Below are 24,707 nucleotides of genomic sequence, written 5' to 3' on the forward strand. Positions count from 1 at the left end.
CCACTCAACATAATTGGTACAACATATCGTATGGTTGGAATTAATTTCATCCCATCAATTTCAGCCTTTTGAGTATTCAGCCTTATGTGTTTCAGCCTTTCATAGGACACCCAAATTTGAATGCATTGCAGCAACTTCTAAAAACAGTTTTTTTTTTCGATTTAAAAAAAATCCCAGGCCTTTGGCAAAAAAACAATGTTTGTTTTAATAACTTCAGAACGCAATGGCTGATCAAGCCTATTTTCAATAGTAAATAACTAGACCGCATTCCACGTCGATTGCGAGCAAATCGGATAATGCCTAGTACCAAAAAGTGTGTTTCCCATTTTTGTACAAATACACACACACATACAGACATCACCTCAATTCGTCGAGCTGAGTCGATTGGTACACTATGGGTCTCCGAGCCTTCTGTCAGAAGTTCGGATTTAGAGTGATCTTAGAGCCTTTACGTATACTTTGTATACGAGAAAGGAAAGAACAACTAACTGGATTCGATTTTAGTTTCTCCTGTACTGCCGTGAATCGCATATCTGTATCATCTTTGGTGGGTTTCCTATTCATATGCGACAAACATGCGATTCACGGTAGTGACTTTAAAAATCGTGAAGAAATCCGCGTAAAAATGCGTAAATCCTTTAAATTGCCTAAAAATAACGTAAACCAGCGTAAAAATAGCTTGAAAAGTTACCCCAGGGTAATTACGAATCTAATGTCAGGCGTTCATCACTTGCATGTTATGACTTTTGTTACCACTGGTTGTAGCATTTTTCTTTTGAAATAACTGCTCACATGCGCCGAGATTATCTGATCCGGAACCACTAAACTTAGGGCAGTGGATGCGACACACAAAGTTGTACCGAATTTCTTCTTCTGTTAATTTCATAATCGAACATGCACCACAAACAAATCGACTGCACCACGGTGCTGTTCGTTTTCCACTCGAAACTGATTGAGGGAAGTGAACTTATGCAGTTGTTAATAAATAACGCAACTGCTTTTGAATAAAGTAAACATCAATCAATTTATTACTATTTAAAACTGGGTCTTCCACGAAAGGCTGAATCACATAAGGCTGAAAACTCATAAGGCTGAACACGAAAGGCTGAAAAGTAAAAATCTCACATAAGGCTGAAATAACAAAAGGCTGAAACTCGAAAGGCTGAAAAATCGCGAGAAACCAATTTTAGTGGAAGAATTCACATTTGACGTTAATAGGGGCACAAACTAAAATGATCCGCAACCTTCTTGCAACTTCTTGTTGTCTTTCAATTTTTATACGGAATTCTTATTTTTTAGTCTACACAGCTCAAAAAATGTTGAGGTAACATAGAAAGGAACAAGACTTTTTTGTTCTTGGTTCTTGTACATATTTGGTTTTTGATTCTTGCCAAGATTACTTTCTTATTTTTTATTCTTTATTCTTCTCTCTTCTCCCTTCTTCTTTTTGCTTCTTTATTCTCCCTTATTTCTTCCTACTTCCTTCTTTTTTTTTCTTCTTCCTACTTTTTTTCATTTTTTTCCTTCTTTCTTATTAAAACCTTCCTAGTTCCTTCTTTCTGTTTCTTTATTGCTTCTTCGTTCGACCTTTCTTCCTAGTTCTTCCTCCATAGTTCTTCCTTCTTAATTCCTCCTTTCATGTTCCTATTTCCTTCTTCCTTCTTCTGCCTTCCTTGTTCCTTCTTGCTTCTTCCTTTTTTCTTGTTTCTTCTTCCTTTATTTTTCTTTGTTCTTCTTCTTCCTTCTTCATTCATTCCTTTTGCTTTCTTATTTCTTCCTTCTTCCTTTCGCTTGTTTTTTCTTTTTATTCTTTCTTCCTTCTTTCATTACCTTGTTTTTCCACCCTTTCTGTCTTCTTTCCTCTACCTTCTTCCTTTTCCAAATTTCTTCTTCCTTATTCCCTTTTCTCTATTCTTTACTCATTCTACCTTCCTCCTTCTTCTTACTTACTTCTTTCAACCTTTTTTCCTTTTCTTTCTTTCGTCCTTCTTCTTTCTTTTTTCCTTCTTCCTTGTCCCTTGTTTTTTCATCTTTCTTTCTTCTTTCGTCCTGTTTTCTTCCATAGTTTTCCTTTCTTTGCCCTTTTTCCTTCTTTTTTCTTTTATCTTCTTCTTTTTCTTTTTTCTTCATTCTTGTTCCTTCTTCTTTTTTCCTTCTTCATTCTTCCATCTTTCTTGTTTCTTCTTGCTTTATTATTATTCCTTCTTCCACCTTTATATTACTTTTTCCTTCTTCTTCTTTATTCTATGTTTTTTCTCCCATCTCTCACCCTTTTTCCTTCTTCTGTCTTCTCTCTCTCCCTTCCATTTTCTTCCTCCTTTTCCCTTCTTCCTTGTTTCTTCTTGCTTCATCATTATTACTTCTTCCATCTTTATCTTACTTCTTCCCTTTTCCTTTTTCTATGTTCTTTCTTCAATCTTTCATATTTTTTCCTTCTCCATTCTTCCGTCTTCTTCCTTCTTCTTCTCCTAGTTATTAGTTATCCTTTATTCTTTATTCATCATTTTCAATTCTTTATTCTTTCTTCTTTATTCATCATTCTCTATTCTTTATTCTTTCTTCTTTATTCTTTATTCTTTATTCTTTATTCATTATTCTTTATTCTTTATTCTTTATTCTTTATTCTTTATTCTTTATTCTTTATTCTTTATTCTTTATTCTTTATTCTTTATTCTTTATTCTTTATTCTTTATTCTTTATTCTTTATTCTTTATTCATTATTCATTATTCTTTATTCTTTGTTCTTTATTCTTTATTCTTTATTTGTTTTTCTTTATTCTTTATTCTTTATTTTTTATTCTTTATTTTTTACTCTTTATTTTTTATTCTTTATTCTTTATTCTTTATTTTTTATTCTTTATTCTTTATTTTTCATTCGTTATGCTTTATTCTTTACCCAGAGGTAAACCAGCAGAGCTGAAAGCCTCTTAATTAATGAAAATAAAATTATTATTTATTCTTTATTCTTCATCCTTTATTCTCTATTCATCATTCTCTATTCTTTATTCATTATTCACTATCCAACTACTAAACATAGTTAGTATAACATATCGTATGGTTGGAATTCATTTCATCCCATCTATTTCAGCCTTTCGATACATTTCAGCCTTCTGATACTTTCAGCCTTTCGAGATTTCAACCTTTTGAGTTCAGCCTTATGAGTATTCAGCCTTATGTGTTTCAGCCTTTCGTAGGACACCCTTAAAACTAGTTGACCCGACAGACGTTGTCCTGCATAGTAGGCGAAAATGCGCGTTGTGAACTGCATATGCGAAAATCCCATACGAATCTTTACTTTAGTTTTTTACAATCTACTCAACTTTACTTGTGATTTTCACATGGGAGAATACCCTATAAACCCGTCGGAAACTATAACGAACATATCTGCTGAAGGAATGAACAAAATTTATCCGGCCGTTTTCGAGTTATGCGGATACGAACACAGACCATTTCATTTTTATATATATAGATTTTATATATATAGATAATCGAATTTGAAAAATATATTTGTTTTTTAGATAAATGTGCAATCGAATTATGAACATTGAGAAAACGTTGAGCAATATTCAACCTTCAACTTCAAAATCTTGAACTTTTCCATAAAGCTAATATTTGAATACTCGATGTCCACATCATGTGGATGTTTTGATTGGAAATTTTAATTTTGGGGTGATTTTCATCCAATATTCTTGGTTTTCGAGAAAGTCAAAGTCAAAGAGTTACTTACCTATAAACATTTTTGGATTTCCTAAGCTAATTTGTACTTGAGGAGAGGATAGTAGCACTTGTAGAATCGGAGAATCCTGAGGCAATCCATCCCGTAATTCGGTTAAACTTTTACTTCTATTTCCCAGCAGCCATTCACACTGAAATTTTAATAATTGTCCACTGCTTTGAATTTCCAAATTTATCAACTAAAAACTCACCGCCGCAGATTGATTATTCCTGGTCGCAACCAATGCTTCCCGTACATTTTTCTCGCTGAAACCCATCTCGACTATGGAAGCAACCATCTCCGATGCCGGGTAGACATCCCGATCCGAGTATTGCCGAATGATGTCCAATAACACTTCCACGTGATCAATTTTGCGACAGGCCTGCGTTTTGTTTTCTTCACTTTTATCTTTCTGGTCTGGGATTTCATCTCGTTGCTCATCCTCGCCGCCGGGGCTACCACAGTTCGAGGGCACATTGGAGGTATTTGCTGGTTCGTCGATGTCTGGTTCCGCTTCGGCCAGAGGCGGTGCTCGATCGCCAGAACTGGTCGATGCTTCGTTGTTGTCGCTAACAGCGGAGTTCGTTCTTGTACTTATTTCTGTACTCGTATCACAGTTGAGCAGCTTTACCGAGCTATCGTTTTGTATTAGCCAATCCAGAGCGGCGGGGAACACATTTCTGAAGCAAAATTAAATTAAATTGTAATGGTTCCAGATGTAAATTAGCAGTGACCCTCATACTTGGTGATTTCCATTGCTTGATGAATTTTATCCAGCGAGAATCCCATCTCGAGGAGCGTTTCGACTGATCGAACCTGATGCCGACGTCGGTTGACCAGCCTTTGATTGAACAAAGCGATTAACTTTTCCGCGCAAGAACCGGACCCTATCACAAAAGCGGAGGCACGTGCGAGGGAAATAAGAATTCTACGGAGATCCTGCTGCAACTGCAGTAAGAGTCAAAATATGTCTTTAAATGGGTCAGATATATGAAAGTACTAACATCGGTTTGCAGCATCCCAACATTGAAATTTGCTGTTGCCTGATTGGTACGTGACAGAGGAACTTGCTTTGTCGCAGCTAGCACTTCAGCTATGGTTGGTCCTTTAAGGTTATCCTCCGTAGGTATAAAATCCGTTCGTTTTACCACCAACAAAAATTCCTCTGTAAAAACGTAACTTCGATAAACAACGTATTCTAAATTAATAGTTGCCATAAAAGCAAGGCAGCACACATTTATGTGTTGATTTATAAAAGATGTAATAATTGTGATTAAAGCTCCAATAAATGCACTTATGTAGAGTAAAAAACCCAGAGGATCCGACTCGCCATGTACAAGAAGGCGTGATGTTCCCCGAATTGTGTATTTACTTACTTACTTAATTTTGATCTGCTGATTCTAAATGACCTTCTAAGTTGAAAAAGCATCAACCAACTTGTGCCATTTCTGATTCTTGAAACATGATCAATTTCGAAAAAAATATTTTAGTGGAACCCTATAATGATTAAACTGCACACGATGCATCAATTAGCAGATGTTAATTTTTGTTCAATTAACATATCCTTCTACATACAAATTGATACAACAAATCAACCACGGATATGCAAATGCAACACACACTTTAATTTTCAATGTTCTGAAACTCAGATGTTAATATGTACATTACGTGGAAGATTTCTGTTTTGAAAAATGTATTGGAGGTAACCACTTTCCTTCGATGGGACTCGAACCCACGACCCTCAGTACGCTAGACTGGTGCTTTTAACCGACTAAGCTACGAAGGACCTCTGTCGACTTTCACAACTTAGCGGCTACTGGAATGAGCCCGAGATTCCCAAATGAAATCGGACGCATAGTCGGCGCACTCACAATTCTTTTCCCAAACCAACGTTTCCACAAAATCACATTAGAGTGAGCGTGAGAGTTTTAAATGTCTGGCGGTTACACACATTCTGCATCAGCAAATGCACTGATAGAGTATGATGACCGTGCATTTCGTAGTTGCTACTCCGTGATTGACCAGAGCAATCGTAATTGTACAGGGAATCAATGGATGGAAGCATAGGATTTGCTCTCCAACCTCAATACCAAAATAATAGTACAACCCACCCTCATTGCGAACGCCTAGCTTCTGTAGCGTGTGTCCATCCAGGAAGGCGGTCCTATTTTTCGTTCGTATCAGCTTATACATGCCCACCAGCTGATCAATATCCGATGAGAAATGGGGCAACGAGAAAGAACAACTGGCAAACTGTTCCAGCGCGTGGGTTTTCAGCTGACTACCATTGCAATCCTGGGGAACCTCTATGCAAACGATGCCACCACGTGGACTGATGATGCGCAACAGAAGAGTCGTCTTTCGGCTGTGATGTTGCGAGGAGCAGCCCTCAACGGCTAACAGGTGACTTTCGGATGTGGAGCTGGAACCGGGTCGTCCCAAGGAAACGGAGCTTTGTCTGAAATGAAACAAAAAGAAAAAGAAGATAAAGAATTTAATGCGATAGGAAGAAATACAATTTTTTGTTTTCATGATTTTATTAGAGCACCTTTTTTTCAAACATACCAATGACTCACAAATTAATGAAATGTACTCCCAAAGCAAAGAAATTTTCAACTAATTCTTATTATTGTAAAGAATGGGTAGGTATCAATAAGCATTTATTGATTGGTCAGAAATACACGTGAGAAGCGAAGCGAATTCAGTATAACCTCAAAAACGTTTCTAACGCGGAATGAAAGCACGAACATCTGCTTTGATGATCACGCAATTGATTACTCAAACCGGATATAGAAATTACACAAAAATTCAAATTCAAATATCCACTGAACGGAAATTGTTTGCTTCATGGGCAAACAGGGGCAAACCAAAATAAATAAATGCATGTTTACACTGGAAGAAAAATTCTAGCTTTCTACTTGTAACATGTGTATAACGGGTTAGGGACAAAAGGTCGAAAGACAAAAGGTCGAAAGGTCAAAAGGTCGAAAGACAAAACGTCCAAAGACAAAAGGTCGAAGGGACAAATGGTCGAAAAGGACAAAAGGTCGAAAGGGACAAAAGGTCGAAAGGACAAAACGTCGAATGGGACAAAAGGTCGAAAGGGACAAAACGTCGAATGGGACAAAAGGCCAAAAGAAATAAAAGATCAATAAGATCAAAAGGGGTCGTACACTTATTACGTAAGCATTTTTTCTGGGTTTTTCAACCCCCCCTCCCCCCCATGTAAGATTTTTTTCATACAAATGATTTTTTATTTATATTGAGCGTAAGATATTGACCGACCCCCCCCTCCTCCCATAAGTGCTTACGTAATATGTGTACGGCCCCAAAGGCACAAAAGGTCGAAATAGACAAGAAACTGAAACGGGGAGATTCAATCCCGCACCAGAGTTGCCTTACACAATTTGCAAAACTCTGCTTTTTTATTTTTTAAAATTTTTTAATAATTAAATAAAACTCATTCAATAAGTACAGGTGGATGTTTGAGTTTTCAAAATGTAACTTCGTTCTCTCACAATGGCGCACGCCGCACATTAAATACACCGGCATGTATTAAGGTTCCCTCAAACACACGCGACGAGACAATCTTGACGCGATTCTATTGCCTGGCGACTGCGATTCTGTCGCCGTTGGTATGGAAGCGTAAATGGTGCATTGCGAGCATCCACCCAACGATAGAATCGTGGCATCAAGCTATCGCTGTCCCGGCAATAAAATTGCTTAGGCCTGGGGGAGCCTTTACACACCGGTGTATTTTAATGCGCGCACTTGCGTGGCTGCGGCGTGCACTATTTAGACAGATTGAAGTGACATTTAGAAAATCTAGATCTCCATCTATTATTTGCACTCATTCAATGATTTTATGTGTTATTATTAAAAATAGTGGAAAATAAAAATGCTTTTTTTTTTGCCAACTGTATAGGACAATTCTGTCTCGTGCAATACAAGTTTTATTCATTTCTTAAATTAGCTATCTTTTTTATCTCTAACAGAACTATCTAGATATTCATAATATTGGTTTATAGTAATTACTCCTTCTTTGAAAATTGCTCATTCTTCAGCTTTGATTGATGAGATGAGTGTGCTATTTCTGCTTGAACATTGCATTTAACAAATTCTGCATTTAACAAATTCCTATAGAATACACCCAACTTGTTCTTTATCGACCTTTTGTCCATTTAGACATTTTGTTCTTTTCGACCTTTTGTTCCTTTCGACCTTTTGTTCTTTTCGACCTTTTGTCCCTTTCGACTTTTTGTCCTTTCGACCTTCTGTCCCTTTCGACGTTTTGTCTTTTCGACCTTTTGTCCTTTCGACCTTTTGTCTTTTCGACCTTTTGTCTTTTCGACCTTTTGTCATTCGACCTTTTGTCCTTTCGACCTTTTGTCATAGATTCGTGTATAACATACTCCCCCCTTGGGCTTGGCCCAAGTTATACCTTCTTGTCACATACGTCATTGTCGGTAATAGAGTGCTGCATCCTCTTACTTATCTCACTCTTCTGACGTTTAGCAGTGGTTTGTTTACAGGGACCTAGAAAAAATTCTGAATTTTTTGTGAACACCTATCGATATGAAGGGAGTATGCTTCCCGGTGGCTTTTGTGAGGTGAAACATCGTAAGTACATTTTTTCGTCATAGTTAATTGAATTTTAGATGCTTAATTTCTAAAATGGACAAACAGCCAAGTATAAACAAACCACTGCTACCTGTCAAACTGGTATTCATCTCAGTCATTTGTGACGTCAGAATGCAGCACTCAATTGATAGTACAGCAATATGCGTATTAGGCTTGCAATACTCTCCAGTGTTTGTTCGTACCGTCACATCACGGATCACTCTGTCTTGTCCCGGATGAATATTGGCAATTCTTCTAAGTCACCAACACTGCGGAGGAGTATAGACTTATGCAGGAGTTCATCGAATTCACTCACCGACGGATTTTGACATTTGAGCGAGTTGTTTTCTTGAACAAAAGTTCATTTTGCGTTCATTATGCGACCTGCTCAAACGTCATAATTTCTTAGGGGAGTTCATTTTGCGTTAGTCTATAGACCAATGCAAACTCTAACTTAACCTCACTTATTTTGACAGTTCACAGAGCTTGTTTACAAGGTGTTAGAAGAAAAATCAATTATGAGAAAATTAAAATTCATATTTTTAGTTTAAAATTGCTGTGATCCAAATATTTTAATGATATTCTTTGCATTCAGCATGAAATCAGTTGCAAAGGACATCTACATGCGAATAAAATGACGAAACAATTTAATCGGAAGCTTCGCCAGAGGCTAAGTCCCGGTGAAAAAGCTCTGTGAACTGTCAACCTACGTCATCATGCACTGGTCTATGTGCTCTTCCTTAAGCACTACTATCATTCCATTTCGGTTGGGCGAGGGCGTCTTATTCCAATTGCTTCGCTTTTGTAAATCCGTCAAATAGTCGTTGCTCCACCTTTTCCAGAACGACTGCTTCCGCTTCTAAGTCAATTGCTTTCGAGATAGAGCATGTTCCTTCACGTTATCGTACATAAGATCAGCGACGGCTGTTAGTTCACGTTCGATTAAGAAATTATCAGGGGTCAATGCTTGGTAGTTCGAGAATCCGATAATGAAAGAATACGGACTGATTTTACGGCGACGACTCTTAGCGCGAAACAACGGACACGAATAGGAACATGGAACGTTTTAACCCTAGCCCAGCAGGGTAAATTGGCACAACTTGCCAATGAGGCACGCCGCATGAAGCTTGAGATCCTGGGACTGAGTGAAGTCCGTTGGCCAAACTTTGGAGAACACAGAACGCCGTCGGGACAAGTTCTGCTATACTCTGGTTTACGAGGTGAACACGCTCCCCGGCATCGCGGAGTTGGCTTCCTACTAAGCGCTCAGGCACACTCTGCGCTTATGAAGTGGGAACCTATAAGTGAAAGGATAATCGTTGCCAGATTTAGAACACGGGTCCGAAACCTTACTATAATCCAATGTTATGCGCCAACCGATGCTGCCGATCTGCAAGACAAAGAGAACTTCTACAGTCAACTCAATGCCGTCGTAGATAGAAATTCGAAGGGTGATATCAAGATCTGTTTGGGCGACTTCAATGCGAAAATCGGATCCGACAACTCGAACCATGAGCGCATTATGGGACGCCATGGTCTCGGAGAAATGAGCAAAAACGGAGAGCTGTTCGCAGAATTTTGTGGTAATAACGACATGGGATCGCTCTCCCCTCATCGACCGGTTTACAAGGTCACGTGGGTCTCCCGTGACGGCTTTACAGAAAATCAAATCGACCACATCTGCATCAGCCGAAAATGGAAACGGAGCCTTCTTGATGTACGGAATAAACGTAGTGCCGATATCGCATCTGATCATCACCTCCTCATCGGCGAAATACGCCTGCGCATTGCGCGGATTCGTCGGCAGGAGGAAAGAGTTGGACGACGATTCAACACACGCCGACTGGAAGATGCCACGGTGAAACGGTCCTTCGTTGAAGAACTGGAGACGCGTGCTGCAGATATTCCGGAAGGTGGCAGCGTGGAAGACCAATGGACCGCCATCAAGAATGCCTTCATCGCCACCAGCGAGAACAATCTGGGCGAACTACGCACCCAGAGAAAACAATGGATCACCGATGAGACCTGGAGGAAGATAGAGGAGCGAAGAGAAGCCAAAGCCGCGATAGAGCGATCGAAAACCAGAGGAGCCAAAGTCTTAGCCCGTCAACGATACACGGCTCTTGAGAAGGAAGTAAAACGCTCATGTCGACGGGACAAGCGAGCGTGGGCAGACTCTCTGGCCGACGAAGGAGAGAGAGCCGCCGCAACCGGGGACATTCGCCTCCTCTACGATATCTCACGACGCTTAAGCGGGGCGAAGATAAATGCAACGATGCCTGTGAAAGACGCGAATGATCAGTTATTGACCGACCCAACTGACCAGCTGAAACGCTGGTTCGAGCACTTCGAACAACTTTTCAAGTGCCAACCAGGCCATCACCACCTCGGCATGATCTGCCTAGGATCCGACGTATAACACGTGTCAATACCGAAGCTCCATCACTGCTAGAGATTCAAACAGCCATCCAAAGCATGAAATCGAATAAAGCCCCAGGGGTCGATCGCATATCAGCCGAGATGCTCAAAGCTGACCCCATGACATCCGCTCAACTACTGCATCGTTTATTTCGTAATATCTGGGACACCGCAACTTTCCCGGTCGACTGGATGCAAGGTATCTTAGTGAAGGTGCCCAAAAGGGTGACCTGACTGTATGCGATAACTGGCGAGGCATTATGTTGCTGTGTACCGTTCTCAAAGTTCTGTGCAAAATTATCCTAGCCCGGATTCAGGAGAAGATCGATGCGACTCTCCGGCGGCAGCAAGCCGGATTCCGTGCCGGAAGATCCTGTGTGGACCATATTGTCACGCTCCGCATCATTTTGGAGCAGGTTAACGAATTCCAAGAGTCCCTTTACTTGGTATTCATTGACTACGAAAAAGCTTTCGACCGTCTCAATCACGAGAATATGTGGGGCGCCCTGAGACGCAAGGGTTCCTGAAAAAATCATCGGCCTCATCGAAGCACAGTACGAGGCCTTTTCGTGTAGAGTGCTGCACAATGGGGTCCTGTCCGACCCTATCCGGGTCGTAGCTGGTGTGAGGCAAGGATGTATTCTATCACCGTTACTGTTCCTCATCGTAATCGATGAGATTCTGGTAGATGCGATTGACCGTGAACCAAACCGCGGGCTGTTATGGCAGCCTATAACCATGGAGCACCTAAACGACTTCGAATTGGCGGATGACGTTGCACTCCTCGCGCAACGGCGCTCTGATATGCAGAGTAAGCTCAACGACCTTGCCGATCGCTCCTCCTCGGCAGGTTTAGTCATCAACGTCAACAAAACCAAATCGTTGGATGTAAACACGGTGACTCCTTCCAGTTTCACAGTAGCCGGGCAACCAGTGGAGAATGTTGAAAGCTTCCAATATCTTGGTAGCCAAATGGCGTCAGACGGCGGTACCAAGATCGACATAGGCGCACGGATCAAGAAAGCAAGGGCTGCCTTTGCGAGTTTAAGAAATATCTGGAAAAACAGGCAGATAAGTGAACGCACCAAAATACGAATTTTCAACTCTAACGTGAAATCTGTGCTGTTATACGCTAGCGAAACATGGTGTGTATCAGTGGAGAACACTCAACGGCTGCAGGTGTTCATTAACAGATGCCTGCGGTATATAATTCGGGCCTGGTGGCCTCACAACTGGATCTCAAACAACGAGCTCCATCGTCGTTGTCACCAGAGGCCGATAACAACAGAAATTCGGGATCGGAAGTGGGGCTGGGTCGGCCACACTCTACGTAGGGGCGGAAACGAAATCTGTAAGCAAGCATTAGACTGGAACCCAGCGGGACATCGCAGCAGAGGCAGACCCAGAGGCTCATGGCGGCGAAGCCTCAATAAAGAAATAAAAGAAGTCGACCGAAATCTAACCTGGCAACAGGTTAAAGCGATAGCCGGGCATCGCTCAGGATGGAGATCTTTCAAGTCGGCCCTTTGCACCACCGGAGGTGTACAGGATCCATAAGTAAGTAAGTAAGTAATGCTTGGTAGTCATGCGGATCATCAGATTGCTCGCACAAAGGTCGTGAGCTCAAAACACATTCAATTTGAATCAATAACGTGTTCTTTTCCTCATATGTAAGGTACGTTTCATTTAGCGTGCGATAGAGATGGTCCCCGGCCCCTCATAATCCTCCTTGGTGAGGCGCTTTGGGAGGGTTGAAGCTCCACGTTAAGCCCTTTAGGGCCGATGCCCACGTAGCGGTTTTTCTACGCGACGTTCACGCAGCGTTAAAATAACGCTGGTGTGCATCGGCGTGGTGACGCTGCGTTACCGCTTTTTCCCGGTGCACACCTGCGTCTTTTTGACGCCACGTGCACTCTGCGTTGAAATGACGCTACGTGGGCATCGAGCCTTACTTGGCAGAAGTCAATCAGGTTTCTCTGCAACAATTACAAAGTCGACATCTCAAATAGCCCCTTCAGTTGTAAATTTACGCCAATAAAGTTTTTCCCATTATGGGAAAACAATTTGGCCACCTGTCCTTATCTACCCACAAAACGTTGTAGCGCAGCAAGAAAAGAATCTGTAGTCATTGACGTCACAAGCTTGATATGTATCGCCTTTGTAGACATACAAACAAATAAGGCAATGTATCCCTTGATTCGTGCTTTCATTCATCCCTGTTTAAGCAGCCTGGATCCAGCTGGATCTTTCTAGCTAGCTTACTAAATTTCAAAATCAGATCCAAAACATTTTTTCGATTTTTTTTTCAACAGCGATTTCAACCACCGCTTCTGCAGAACTAGCAGAACAGAGTTCTGAACTCTGCAGTGGCACAAAGCAACGGAAAATTTTCACCTTCCACGGATTGCAGTAATAAAGGACAATTTGCATTCAGCTAACTACGATGGGTACACGAGATATTAGATTAGAGATGTATTCACAGTTGTCGGTACATATTTCATTAGTTCCCAGATTTGTGATACTCGATTTCGAACAAAAACTAGTGTTTCAGCCTTCATATGATCAATCACCTAAGCACGATCTGTGAATCTGACCATAATACTACACGATCCACTTCAATATCAATGGCCTTCAATACCTGCGACACATAATTCTAATCGTGGTCAACTCTGCTGGGCTTGACTCATCCGATGATTGGCGTTTGGTTTCCTTGATTAGGGCAACTCGAGACTTCCAGAGAAGCCGGAAAATTCCACTGACAGTAACAAGACTCGGAATCTTCATTTTACCAACATCAGGAAGTTCATTTTTCCCTTTATTCCACTCATCCAATTGCTGTGACAATCCGTCATCCCAGTCCAACCCGCTTCTCCACAAATCTTGCATCGCCATTTTTGCAATCACAATAATTGGGGTGAACAGTCTCAGCGTGTCGAAAAGACGAGCAATGTCTGACATTACTTTATGTCTCTTCGTAACTTTAACACCACAGTCTTCACGATTCCACGATTAACTCGGAACGTAAAACAATCAGCGTCATTTGCACACCTGGAAGCCACAACGACAAAGCATCGCAATAAAATCGTTCTGTAACTGTTATTTTTTCTGTGTCGATGCTCATCAACATATACGCTCTTCTTCACAACTTTGCTGGCTTCCGGGAAACATCCCTTCTTATTTTTGGCCAGCTGGTTTAGGGATCGTGTTGCCAGAAACGGAGCAGCTGCTGTTCCGTAGGCTATCATCGATAATTCAAGTTCCTTCAACGGCTTAGACGAATCTTCACGCCACAAAATCCTTTGATATTTGGTATCGTTCGGATGCATATCTACCATCCGGTACATTTTCAACACATCCGCTGAAAATGCGTAACTGTATAGACGAAAACGTAGCACGATGTTGAAAAAGTTGTCCTGGACTGGAGGTCCTACCATCAACAAGTCATTAAGAGAATGTTCTGAGGCACTCTTCGATGACGCGTCAAACGCAACTCTCAATCGTGTTGTTAAGGACATAGTTGGAAGAGTACCACGATGGCAGCCAATATGGCACCGGACCTTCCACGGGCCAACCCCACACCTCCCGCACTCCTCTCCCACCAACATTCGAATGCATCGAACAAAAGTTTAATATTCAAATTACTAACCTGTTCACAGCATATTTCCTTACTTCCCGTGATTATGAACATGTTTCTTCAATGAATCCTATGTATTCCGGCTCGAATTGTAGCATAAATCAGCAGCCGTTCGCGATTTGGTGGGTTCATCACTGCACTTCACTTCTTCTCAAAGGGCATTGGAAAAATCAAGTTTTTACTCACTGCTCCGCACATGAGCAGCCCGAAATGTTGATAGAATGCAAATGAAACACCACTTTTTGAAATCAGTCACTTATTTGAACCGAAAACTTATAAATATATAAACGTATAAACTGCTAGTTTTGCCAGAGAAAAACGATTAAAAACTGATCGCGGAGCGAATGTAAACACTGCGGTGCACGGCCACCGCAGTGAAACGTGCAATTCAACAAAATACCCAGAATTTGTCTGTGATATCTATCGCACCAGGGGCAGATACTAGGGCTGTGACGATATCGATATATCCGATAATATCGATAAATATCGGGTTGAAATTATCGATACGATAACCGATATTTCAAAATCCGATATCGTCGATAATTGACTCGATAATATCGCCGATATGACTTTATTTGATGATGTCTGTAACCTTTTCTATCACAAGCAGTGTTAAAACATGACTTCTGAACTAAACTGAACTTCTTCTGAGTCCAAAATACAAGGGTTTTGAAGCTTGTAATTTGATAAAAAGTATCTTTACAAAGTTCAAACATTTAATTTTTACTGGGAATGCATATATGACGTTTCCTTTTTATCTACTCTTTATCATAATACAACTATTATTGAGTTCAGATTTTGAAGGTGTGTATAGATCGCTTTCTACGGCTGGGATAGTCCCTTGGGACATCTATTCGTTATTATAAACATGCCCCAATAAGATGTGTACCGTACTGTAAACTAGTCTTGAGTTAAAGGCCTATACCGGTTACATATGAAATTAGATTTACAGCAATGCCCTGTTATATATCGTTATTCTGAAAAAGGTTCTCGGAAAATAATATAAATGTGTATGGATATTTTCTAATATAAGTGAAACTATGAGTAGCAATATTTTTTCCATATTGAAAAGGGAAATAATTTCTCTTCAAGCTGCTGTGAAATTTCTGCCTCAAGTTGCAGTGGTTCCATTGTTAGGGCGCATGTTAATCGAAATACGTACCAGCCATGATTCTGAAAGCATAAATATTATTTTTATTTGCACAATGTTGATAGTGTGACTTTTTAAAACGTTGAGTAGCTTAAATTACATCATGCAATCGTTGATTATTTGTTGCATAACACATTTTTGCTCTCTAGGATCAAAATGTTAAAAACATATATATATATTTCTGAGCTTCGTATTCATTATCGGATATCGGACCCGATATCGATATCCAAAATTCGATATCGAAACGATATCGATATTTTATTAATCCGATATCGATATTATCGATAAATGCTACATCGTCACAGCCCTAGCAGATACTTTAGTCTAGTCTACACTATCGTACCAGGGGCAGATACTTCATACGAAAAGTGTGACATAAGGGTGAGTGGGTTATAAAATGCTATATTTGCGTTACGTCATCAATGGATCTTTCCTGCGATGCGGTTTTCGTTCACTGAAGTCTCTGGAATGTTGCTTTCAGCTATGTGGGTTCTCTTTTCGCCAGCGCTTGGAGGGGAGGCGCCGTAGCCAATGGAATAAAAAGTTTAGTTTCCCATACTAGTTTTCATACAAACTTGAACCGGCTTGCGCTCAACTAGTTTTCGTTCAAATCGGTTTTTTGAGGACACTCGGAGCATAGGACGGAATCAAGTGAGCGTGGTGGTGCTGGGTCGTTTTTTGAACCACCCTACTAATATTCTTTGTTTTTTTATAAATACGACACCAATACTACTACAGTATATGAATGTTTTTATTGTACCAATACTATCAAAGCTTTGTTTTGGTACTCAACCCACCTTCACCTTAAGCTTTCCGGACGAGGCACACAATGATGGGGCATGTAGTAGCCGGTTTCATCATCACACAACGGATAATCCAGCACTCAACAATGACCCAACACAAGATATTCGTTAATGAAGTCCGAATAAAGCTTCTTCAACTGTGGATTCTTGTTTAATCTTCGCTCCTGCTGGTAAAATCTAGTCACATACCACATACCTTCCAAAAAATGCATCTCTCATTCGTTGTTCTTCGGCTCCGGTTCACTCGACTGGTTATCAACTGCCCAAAATTGCTGCAGAATGTGGATCAAGTCCATGTCTCGAAAGGTAACTGCTTGAAAAGAACGTACTGTGCACACTGTAACGGTTTCATCCACTGTTCCAGATACAAGCCACCCAAGAACACTCTTGCAACACCGGAAGATGAACGGACATTCGACGTCTCGAAAAATGCTGGCCATTCGTGCGTATTTCGTATTTTGGTGCGTTCACTTATCTGCCTGTCTTTCCAGATAATTCTTAAACTTGCAAGGCACCCCTTGCTTTCTTGATCCGTGCCTATGTCGATCTTGGTACAGCCGTCTGACGACATTCGGCTACCAAGATATTGGAAACTTTCAACATCTGATTACCCGGCTACTGTGAAACTGGAAGAGGTCACCGTGTTAACATCCAACGATTTGGTTTTGTTGACGTTGATGACTAAACCTGCCGAAGAGAAGCGCTCGGCAAGGTCGTTCAGCTTACTCTGCATATCAGAGCGCCGAGGAGTGCAACGTCATCAACCAATTCGAAGTCGTTTAGGTGCTCCATGGTTATAGGCTGCCATATCAGCCTGCGGTTTGGTGCACGGTCAATCGCACCTACCAGAATCTCGTCGATTACGATGAGGAACAGTAACGGTGATAGAATACATCCTTCCCTCACACCAGCTACGACCCGGATATGGTCGGCCAAGACCCCATTGTGCAGCACTCTCTATGAGACCGATTATTTTCTCAGGAACCCCCTTGCGTTTCAGGGCGCCCTACAGGCCCCACATATTCTCGTGAATGAGCCGGTCGAAAGCTTTTTCGTAGTCCAATGAATGCTTAGTAAAGGGACTCTTGGAATTCGTTGACCTACTCCAGAACGATACGGAGCGTGACAATATGGTTCACACAGGATCTTCCGGCACAGAATCCGGCCTACTGCCGCCGGAGAGTCGCATCAAACTTCTCCTGAATCCGGGCTAGGATTACTTTGCATAGAACTTTGAGAACGGTACACAGCAACATAATGCCTCGCCAGTTATTGCATACAGTCAGGTCACCCTTTTTGGGAATCTTCACTTAGATACCTTGCATCCAGTCGACCTGAAAAGTTGCGGTGTCCCAGATATCACGAAATATACGATGCAAAAGTTGAGTGGATGTCATGGGGTTTTACTCGATTTCATGGTCAATAACTGATCATTCGCGTTTTTCACAGGGATCGTTGCATTCATCTTCGACCCGCTCAAGCGTTGTGAGATATCGTAGTGGAGGCGAATGTCCCCGGTTGATGCGTCTCTCTCCTTCGTCGGCCAGAGACTCCGCCCACGCTCGTTTGTCCCGTCGACATGAGCGTTTTACTTCCTTCTCCAGAGCCGAGTATCGTTGACGGGCTAAGACTCTGGCTCTTCTGGTTTTTGATCGTTTCACCATGGTATCTTCCAGTCGGCGTGTGTTGAACCGTCGTCCAACTCCCTCCTTCTGCCGACGAATCCGCGCAATGCGCAGGTGTATATCTCCGATGAGGAGGTGATGATCAGACGCGATATCGGCACTATGTTTATTCCGTACATCAAGACGACTTCGTTTCCATTTTAGGCTGATGCAGATGTGGTCGATTTGATTTTCTGTAAAGCCGTCACGGGAGGCCCACGTGACCTTGTGAACCGGTCGATGAGGAAAGAGCGATCCCCCGATCATCATGTCGTTATTACCATAAAAATCTGGGAACAGCTCTCCGTTTTCGCTCATTTCTCTGAGACCATGGCGTCCCATTATGCACTCATAGTTCGAGTTGTCGATCTTCACATTGAAGTCGCCCAAACAGATCTTGATATAACCCTTCGGAATTCTATCTACGACGGCATTGAGTTGACTGTAGAAGTTCTCTTTGTCTTGCAGATCGCCAGCATCGGTTGGCGCATAACATTGGATTATAGTAAGGTTTCGGACCCGTGTTCTAAATCTGGCAACGATTATCCTTTCACTTATAGGTTTCAACTTCATAAGCGCAGAGTGTGATCGAGCGCTTAGTAGAAAGCCAACTCCGCGATGCCGGGGAGCGTGTTCACCTCGTAAACCACAGTATAGCAAAACTTGTCCGACGGCGGTCTGTGTTCTTCAAATTTTGGCCAAAGTACTTCACTCAGTCCCAGGTTCTCAAGATTCATGCGACGTGCCTCATTGGCAATTTGTGCCAATTTAACCTGCTGGACTAGCGTTAAAACGTTCCATGTTCCTATTCAGTGATTGTTTAAATTTATTTATTTCACAGCAGTCAATACAGCATCATCAACATAAAGTATGATACTTTCACTACCTTACATACCGAAAATGTTTGAATTTCAAACTGTTCGACGATATTACACGTTTTATAGAAAGTATATTTTGCATAAGAAACATAGCTGAAAAGTATTAAAATTTGCCATACTCTACCAAATCAAAATTTATCCTTAAATCGAGTGACAATAAGGTAGAATAAAATTATTCTTCTAACAAAGGCTTTAAAATATGTATATGATGCCCAAAAACGGCACTGACCAACCTTACCCTATGTTTTATTATTTAATGGTTTAGATCTGAGATTTTAGATCAATGACATTGCATTGCTAAATTCAAATAGTCAATATGTACCAATCCACATAAGAATGTGTCGGCAACGTACAAGAAAGACAATTTGTATTACTAATAGTTGAGCCAATGAAGTGTTTTCTTTTTGCAATCAATTAAATGATGATAACCGGTCATGCTCACCTTGGACACGATGGGAATAGACTGGAACCACCCCCCTCCGCCATGGTAGGGCGGTCTCGATCTATCCTATAGACACGATTGAAAACCGATGAAAGCTGAGGTGCACAACGAGTTGCTATGAATTTACGAATTCGCTTCATCACTTATTTATGAATGAATTCAGAAACATCAGCCATTAGTGACAGTAAAAAATGACCATAAAACCATGCGACTGCGACAAACAAACAAACACGAATAGAATAAAACTTACTTGGATCGATCAGCAGTAGCCTGCTGCGGTTGTTGGAAGCGATGATGATGATGATGCTTGGACGATAGTCGAGACGTTCTTGAGGGACTTCCGCGGTAACTTGATCCAGCTGGAGAAGATGATGAGGCAGTTGTTGCAACTGATGAGCTGCTTGCACTGCCCATAGAACCCGTTTCTCCTGCAGTGCCAGCAGTTGTCCCGGAAGCGTCACGTTGTTTTCTGGACTGCTGCCAACGGGCCTTCCGCTCGGCAATCTTCTCTCGCATCCAAGGAATCATTATTGACGATTTGGGCTGACACTCTTCTAGCTACTACTCTACTGCAGCAGCCACAAAAACTACTCATTCGATGTACCCTAAATAGGTCATATGTAAATGTTCCATAGCAAATCCCACCGGAAGCGAAAACTTGGGCTCTTCTCGTTGATGGTAAAATTACATTATAAATCAATTTTCACCTGCGCTTCTGGGAACCACTACAATTTCGTACGCACTGTTTGTTCCTCCCACCTTAGGCCTATTTCAACAAATTGAAAGAGTATTCACATATGCAATCATTTGAGGTCTGTATCCTAAAAATCGTAATGATTATTATGATTATTTCAGAAATACTCGACGGAAAAAAACGAAGTTTGTGTCATCCGCGCATCAAACTGTACTGACACGAAAATGAAGATGTTTAGAAAGTATAGAGCAAGAGCATTATGCATAGCACCTAAGTTTATCTACATGCAAAACAAACGACTGTCATATTGATGCTGACAGTTTTTTTCTGGACAAGAGAGAGAACTGGGATCAGCGCAGGACGACAGGCGGAACATTGAGTGGTGAATTTTCCTTCCATTCTTGTATACAAGTTTGTCTATATAAATGAAAATTACAGTAAACGTATGATTTTCTCGTTATCATATTAATAAAATTAACTGAACTTTTTGGAGCTTGTCCAATATAACGTCTTTACTTGTCACAAGATAACGAATTTGGACTAGCAATAAATATTAGTAATTAACACTATTACCTACATTTATTTTATTTAGTTTTTATATAGGGGGAAAGACGGCTTTGGCAGGTTTTGTTCTATTATTGGCAGGGGGTTTTTGTCGACCAAATTTTATGAAATTTGGCCACAATATTCTTTGGTATGCAAAGAATGCTTAGGCCAAATTTGAGCCTAGTCAGTCATAAAAAATCCCCCTGCCAATAATAGAACAAAACCTGCCAAAGCCGTCATTCCCCCTACTTAGTTTGATTTGATTTCTTTGACTGAGGTTTGGTCCTTTCCTCAGTAACAGTATTCTATAATTAGAAATATTTTGGAATTTTAAACAATTTTATAAACATTAAAGGAAAAATCACAAATAAAAGAAAAGATAAACTTAACTGAATATCACATAACAAACTAAAACATATTTTGCAATATGATATTCAAAGCAAATATTCAGAAACTTGAGCATTAGCCGTTGAAACCCAGCCCGGTGGCATCCCTATCTCACACAATAGGTTTGTTTTGCAGCCAACATTACGCGACCGTATCCCACTGACAGTTCTGTATCCTAATGAGAATCAAATGTGATGCTTGTAAACAAAACACATACTATCATGAATTTTACACTGAGATGTTGGCTGCAAAAACATGGCGTCGTGCCACCCACCTGTACAAACCAGTCATCAATGAGGTCAACTCCAGCAATTCTGTGAAGGTCATCTGTAGGATAGAAGGAGTCGAGGTCCATCTTCATTTTCAGTATACGGTTCTGCTTAGTTTGCAGCTTCTTGCAATGTGTTCTGGCACAATTGCACCTGAATGTTGGGGCCTTCCTTAGCCATGCAGTAAGCAGAGATGCATCCTGAACAGAACATGAGCCAAGAGCGTGCCTTGGTGTTCTTTCTTAGTTTTGAACTCTGAACACAGTTCAGTGTACACTGGGTCGGTACGCAAGCAAAACGATCATAGTAACTAAGATTCCTTAGATTTAGAACTATGCGAAAACATACGAGCATGCTTGATTTCTATCTGTTGGATGCCCGCCCACGTGTTCCATTACTAGTCGAAAAATGTGTAGCATGCCGTCACTTGAATTTGTTTTCCTAGGATACAAGTTGCTAAGTTAGGTCAGTGCTCTTGAACAGTGTGCAGTGTTCAAAACGTTTTGAACACGAACACGCGTTCTCGTGTTCAGATCCATCTCTGGCAGTAAGATGCGCGGCTACAAAGCAAAAGACCATGCTGAAGGTCGCTGGGTTTGATTTCCGAACTGGCCAAGAAAATTTTCGGGTTGGAAATTGTCTTTACTTCCCTGGGCATAAAAGTATCGTCGTGTTATGATATACGAATACAAAAATGGTACTTGGCCTAGAAACCTCGCAATTAACAACTGTGGAAGTGCTAAATAAACACTAAGCTGTCAGGTGGCAATGTTTCATTAGGGGATGTAATGCCAATGAAAAAAAGTTGAGACCCCATATGTAAAAAAAATGCTTTTCATTAAACTTGAAATATGCACCGTTCTAAAATATCGCAATAGTAAGCAGAATGAAGAATTATTGCGTGCAAGATGCGGGCTACGCATGGCATAAACCGAATTGTCGAACGAGATTCGCACCGAGAATTCTTACTAGCGTGATCCGGTTTCAAGGCGGGCGAGTCAAGTACGAAACACTGAATATACCTATGAAGCGGTGGAATAGTACCAATTTGCATTATGACAAGGTAAAACATTCATTCTATTAGTTTACATCTAAACAAATAACAAGTTATCAAAAATGTGACGCTTCAATATGCTTTTCGTGTCCTCTCTCCGAACCAAAGCTGCGCCCCACACTCGCCAAGTGGTTTTGCACCTGGTCTGACCACCTAGCTCACTGCGCTCCCTGCCGCAGCCGAAAATGAAGTGAACACCATTTATGGAGTGTTGCTATCCGGCATTCTTGCAACATGTCCTGCCCATCGTGTACTTTCATCGTAGATTTTGGGATCGTAGTAAGTTGGGTAAGCTCGTGGTTTATTCTTCGCCGTCGCCGCCAAACACCGTTTTTAAAGATGCCAATGATGATTGGAAATCGAACCCAAGCTGCTACATACGATAGTCCACATGACACCTTCTAGCACCTAGCACCAAATGACCTAATTTTATAATTAATGATTTTTTTTTTGTGTGCATGTTTACTGAAAAAGGCACAACATCCCAGTGATTTCTCGTAGAAGTGCAGATGACTCATCGGCTTCTATCACAGCGAAAAATAAGTTGTATTAATTTATAAATGGGTTGCTATTGGCTTTGCATTGAGCCCAGTTGACTTGGTAGATCAATTTGTCTGACCTGAACTTTAAATTGACTTGGAGAATTAAATCATGCGCATGATTTACGATCTAGATTTGTCCAAACCGTCCATACCTAACGTTATTGGTGAGCTATTTGGTCTTAACATTTTTTTTTTCAGAACTTAGAACGGCTTATTCGATAATTTCCAAGTCATAAACCAGTCGCTATCGATTTTGTACCGAGCGTAGTTGACTTTGGTTTGGTTTGAACACCGGAATGATTTTGTGAACGAAGATCATCGTTTTTGCACATATTTGAATTATAAATTGCGTGGCTTCTAAAGGCCTATACTGCCGTGAATCGCATATTTGTCCCATATTTGCTGGGATTCCTATTCATATGGGACAGATATGCGATTCACGGTAGTATATGAACACCATCGGTTGTATTGAAACCAGTTTACATGGTATATCAATTTGAAGAATTTAGAATTATCTAATTTGGACATATCTAAAATACTATGCAGCGCACATTTGCACAGGTGGCAGAACTGTACACCCGCCTTAAACGTGAAGCAACAAAAGTTTGACTGGTGGTGAATACGTCAAAGACAAAGTACATGCTTGTGGGCGGAGCCGAGCGCGACAGGGCTCGCCTGGGAAACAGTGTTACGATAGACGGGGATATCTTCGAGGTGGTCGAGGAATTCGTCTACCTCGGATCCTTGCTAACGGCTGACAACAACGTTAGTCGTGAAATACGAAGGCGCATCATCTGTGGAAGTCGGGCCTACTACGGGCTCCAGAAGAAATTGCGGTCGAAAAAGATTCGCCACCGCACCAAATGTGTCATGTACAAGACGCTTATAAGACCGGTTGTCCTCTACGGACATGAAACATGAACAATGCTCGAGGAGGACTTGCAAGCACTCGGAGTATTCGAAAGACGGGTGCTTAGGACCATCTTTGGCGGTGTGCAAGAAGACGGTGTGTGGCGAGCTCGCCCAACTCTACGGCGAACCCAGTATCCAGAAGGTAGCTAAAGCCGGAAGGGTACGATGGGCAGGACATGTTGCAAGAATGCCGGACAGCAACCCTGCAAAGATGGTGTTCGCTTCCGATCCGGCAGGTACGAGACGGCGTGGAGCGCAACGAGCGAGATGGGCAGATCAGGTGCAAAACGACTTGGCGAGCGTGGGGCGTATCCGAGGATGGAGAGATGCGGCCTCGAACCGTGCATTGTGGCGTCAAATTGTTGATTCAGTGTTATCTGTTTAGATGTTAACTAAATAAATGAAATGAACTATGCAGCGAGGCGACAACACCCCAGTTCTGAGTTACAATAGCTGTGAATAAGAAAATAAGAAGCGTTTTAACTGATGCTCGTAATATTTGCTCAGCAATATTTGCTTTGCTTATGCTCAGCAAGTGGTTTTGTCAGTTATATTCAGAAATTTATTTCAAAATATAAATTACTTACTCGGGAGTCGGAACAAAAAAATCGGTAAAGCATTCACAGTTGGGATTTAATTATTTTGCTGAATCAGTTTGCCTTATAAGCCAACTGTCCTAATAGCACAAATCCTAAAACAAAGAAAACTAAATTAATGATTTCGTGTGTGTTACTTCTACGTGAAGTTAAACGATTTACAATGATATGGAAATGCTAATATTATCTTCCAAACTTGGACGTACATGTTCATGATAGCATTAGAGGCGAAAGTATAGAATTGATAGTTCCGGTAGGATACGGCAGGCATGAAGAATGTTTTTATAGAAGTCGATTTGAAAGCGAGCGGAGGGCAATATTTGTGATGGCACATATCGCACGACCTTCCTTCTGCCAAGCTCCCTTCATACGGGAGGGAAGAA

At 41.3% G+C, this 24,707-nt stretch overlaps 1 protein-coding gene and 1 non-coding gene across 3 annotated transcripts in view; both read right to left on the reverse strand.

The window, feature by feature from the left end:
* Positions 1–20,312, reverse strand: part of LOC134226236 (ubiquitin-associated domain-containing protein 1) — a 29,817-nt gene extending 9,505 nt beyond the window's left edge. The window contains exons 1-6 of one of the 2 annotated variants that reach the window (XM_062706860.1): positions 19,575–20,312; positions 5,827–6,173; positions 4,720–4,880; positions 4,458–4,663; positions 3,927–4,395; positions 3,728–3,866 (exon numbers count right to left, since the gene is read on the reverse strand). In XM_062706860.1, coding sequence (XP_062562844.1) covers positions 3,728–3,866; positions 3,927–4,395; positions 4,458–4,663; positions 4,720–4,880; positions 5,827–6,173; positions 19,575–19,852 — 1,600 coding nt within the window. In that variant the 5' untranslated portion in view covers positions 19,853–20,312. Of the gene's footprint in view, positions 1–3,727; positions 3,867–3,926; positions 4,396–4,457; positions 4,664–4,719; positions 4,881–5,826; positions 6,174–19,324; positions 19,552–19,574 lie in introns of those variants that run through there. The other variant, XM_062706862.1, reaches the window with a different exon arrangement.
* Trnaa-agc (transfer RNA alanine (anticodon AGC)) lies at positions 5,427–5,501 on the reverse strand. Its single transcript has one exon. It is a non-coding gene; the product is annotated as a tRNA-Ala (tRNA).
* Positions 20,313–24,707: the final 4,395 nt, after the last annotated feature.

The sequence above is a fragment of the Armigeres subalbatus genome, chromosome 3 (genome assembly GCF_024139115.2).
Source record: "Armigeres subalbatus isolate Guangzhou_Male chromosome 3, GZ_Asu_2, whole genome shotgun sequence".
Lineage (NCBI taxonomy): Eukaryota > Metazoa > Arthropoda > Insecta > Diptera > Culicidae > Armigeres > Armigeres subalbatus.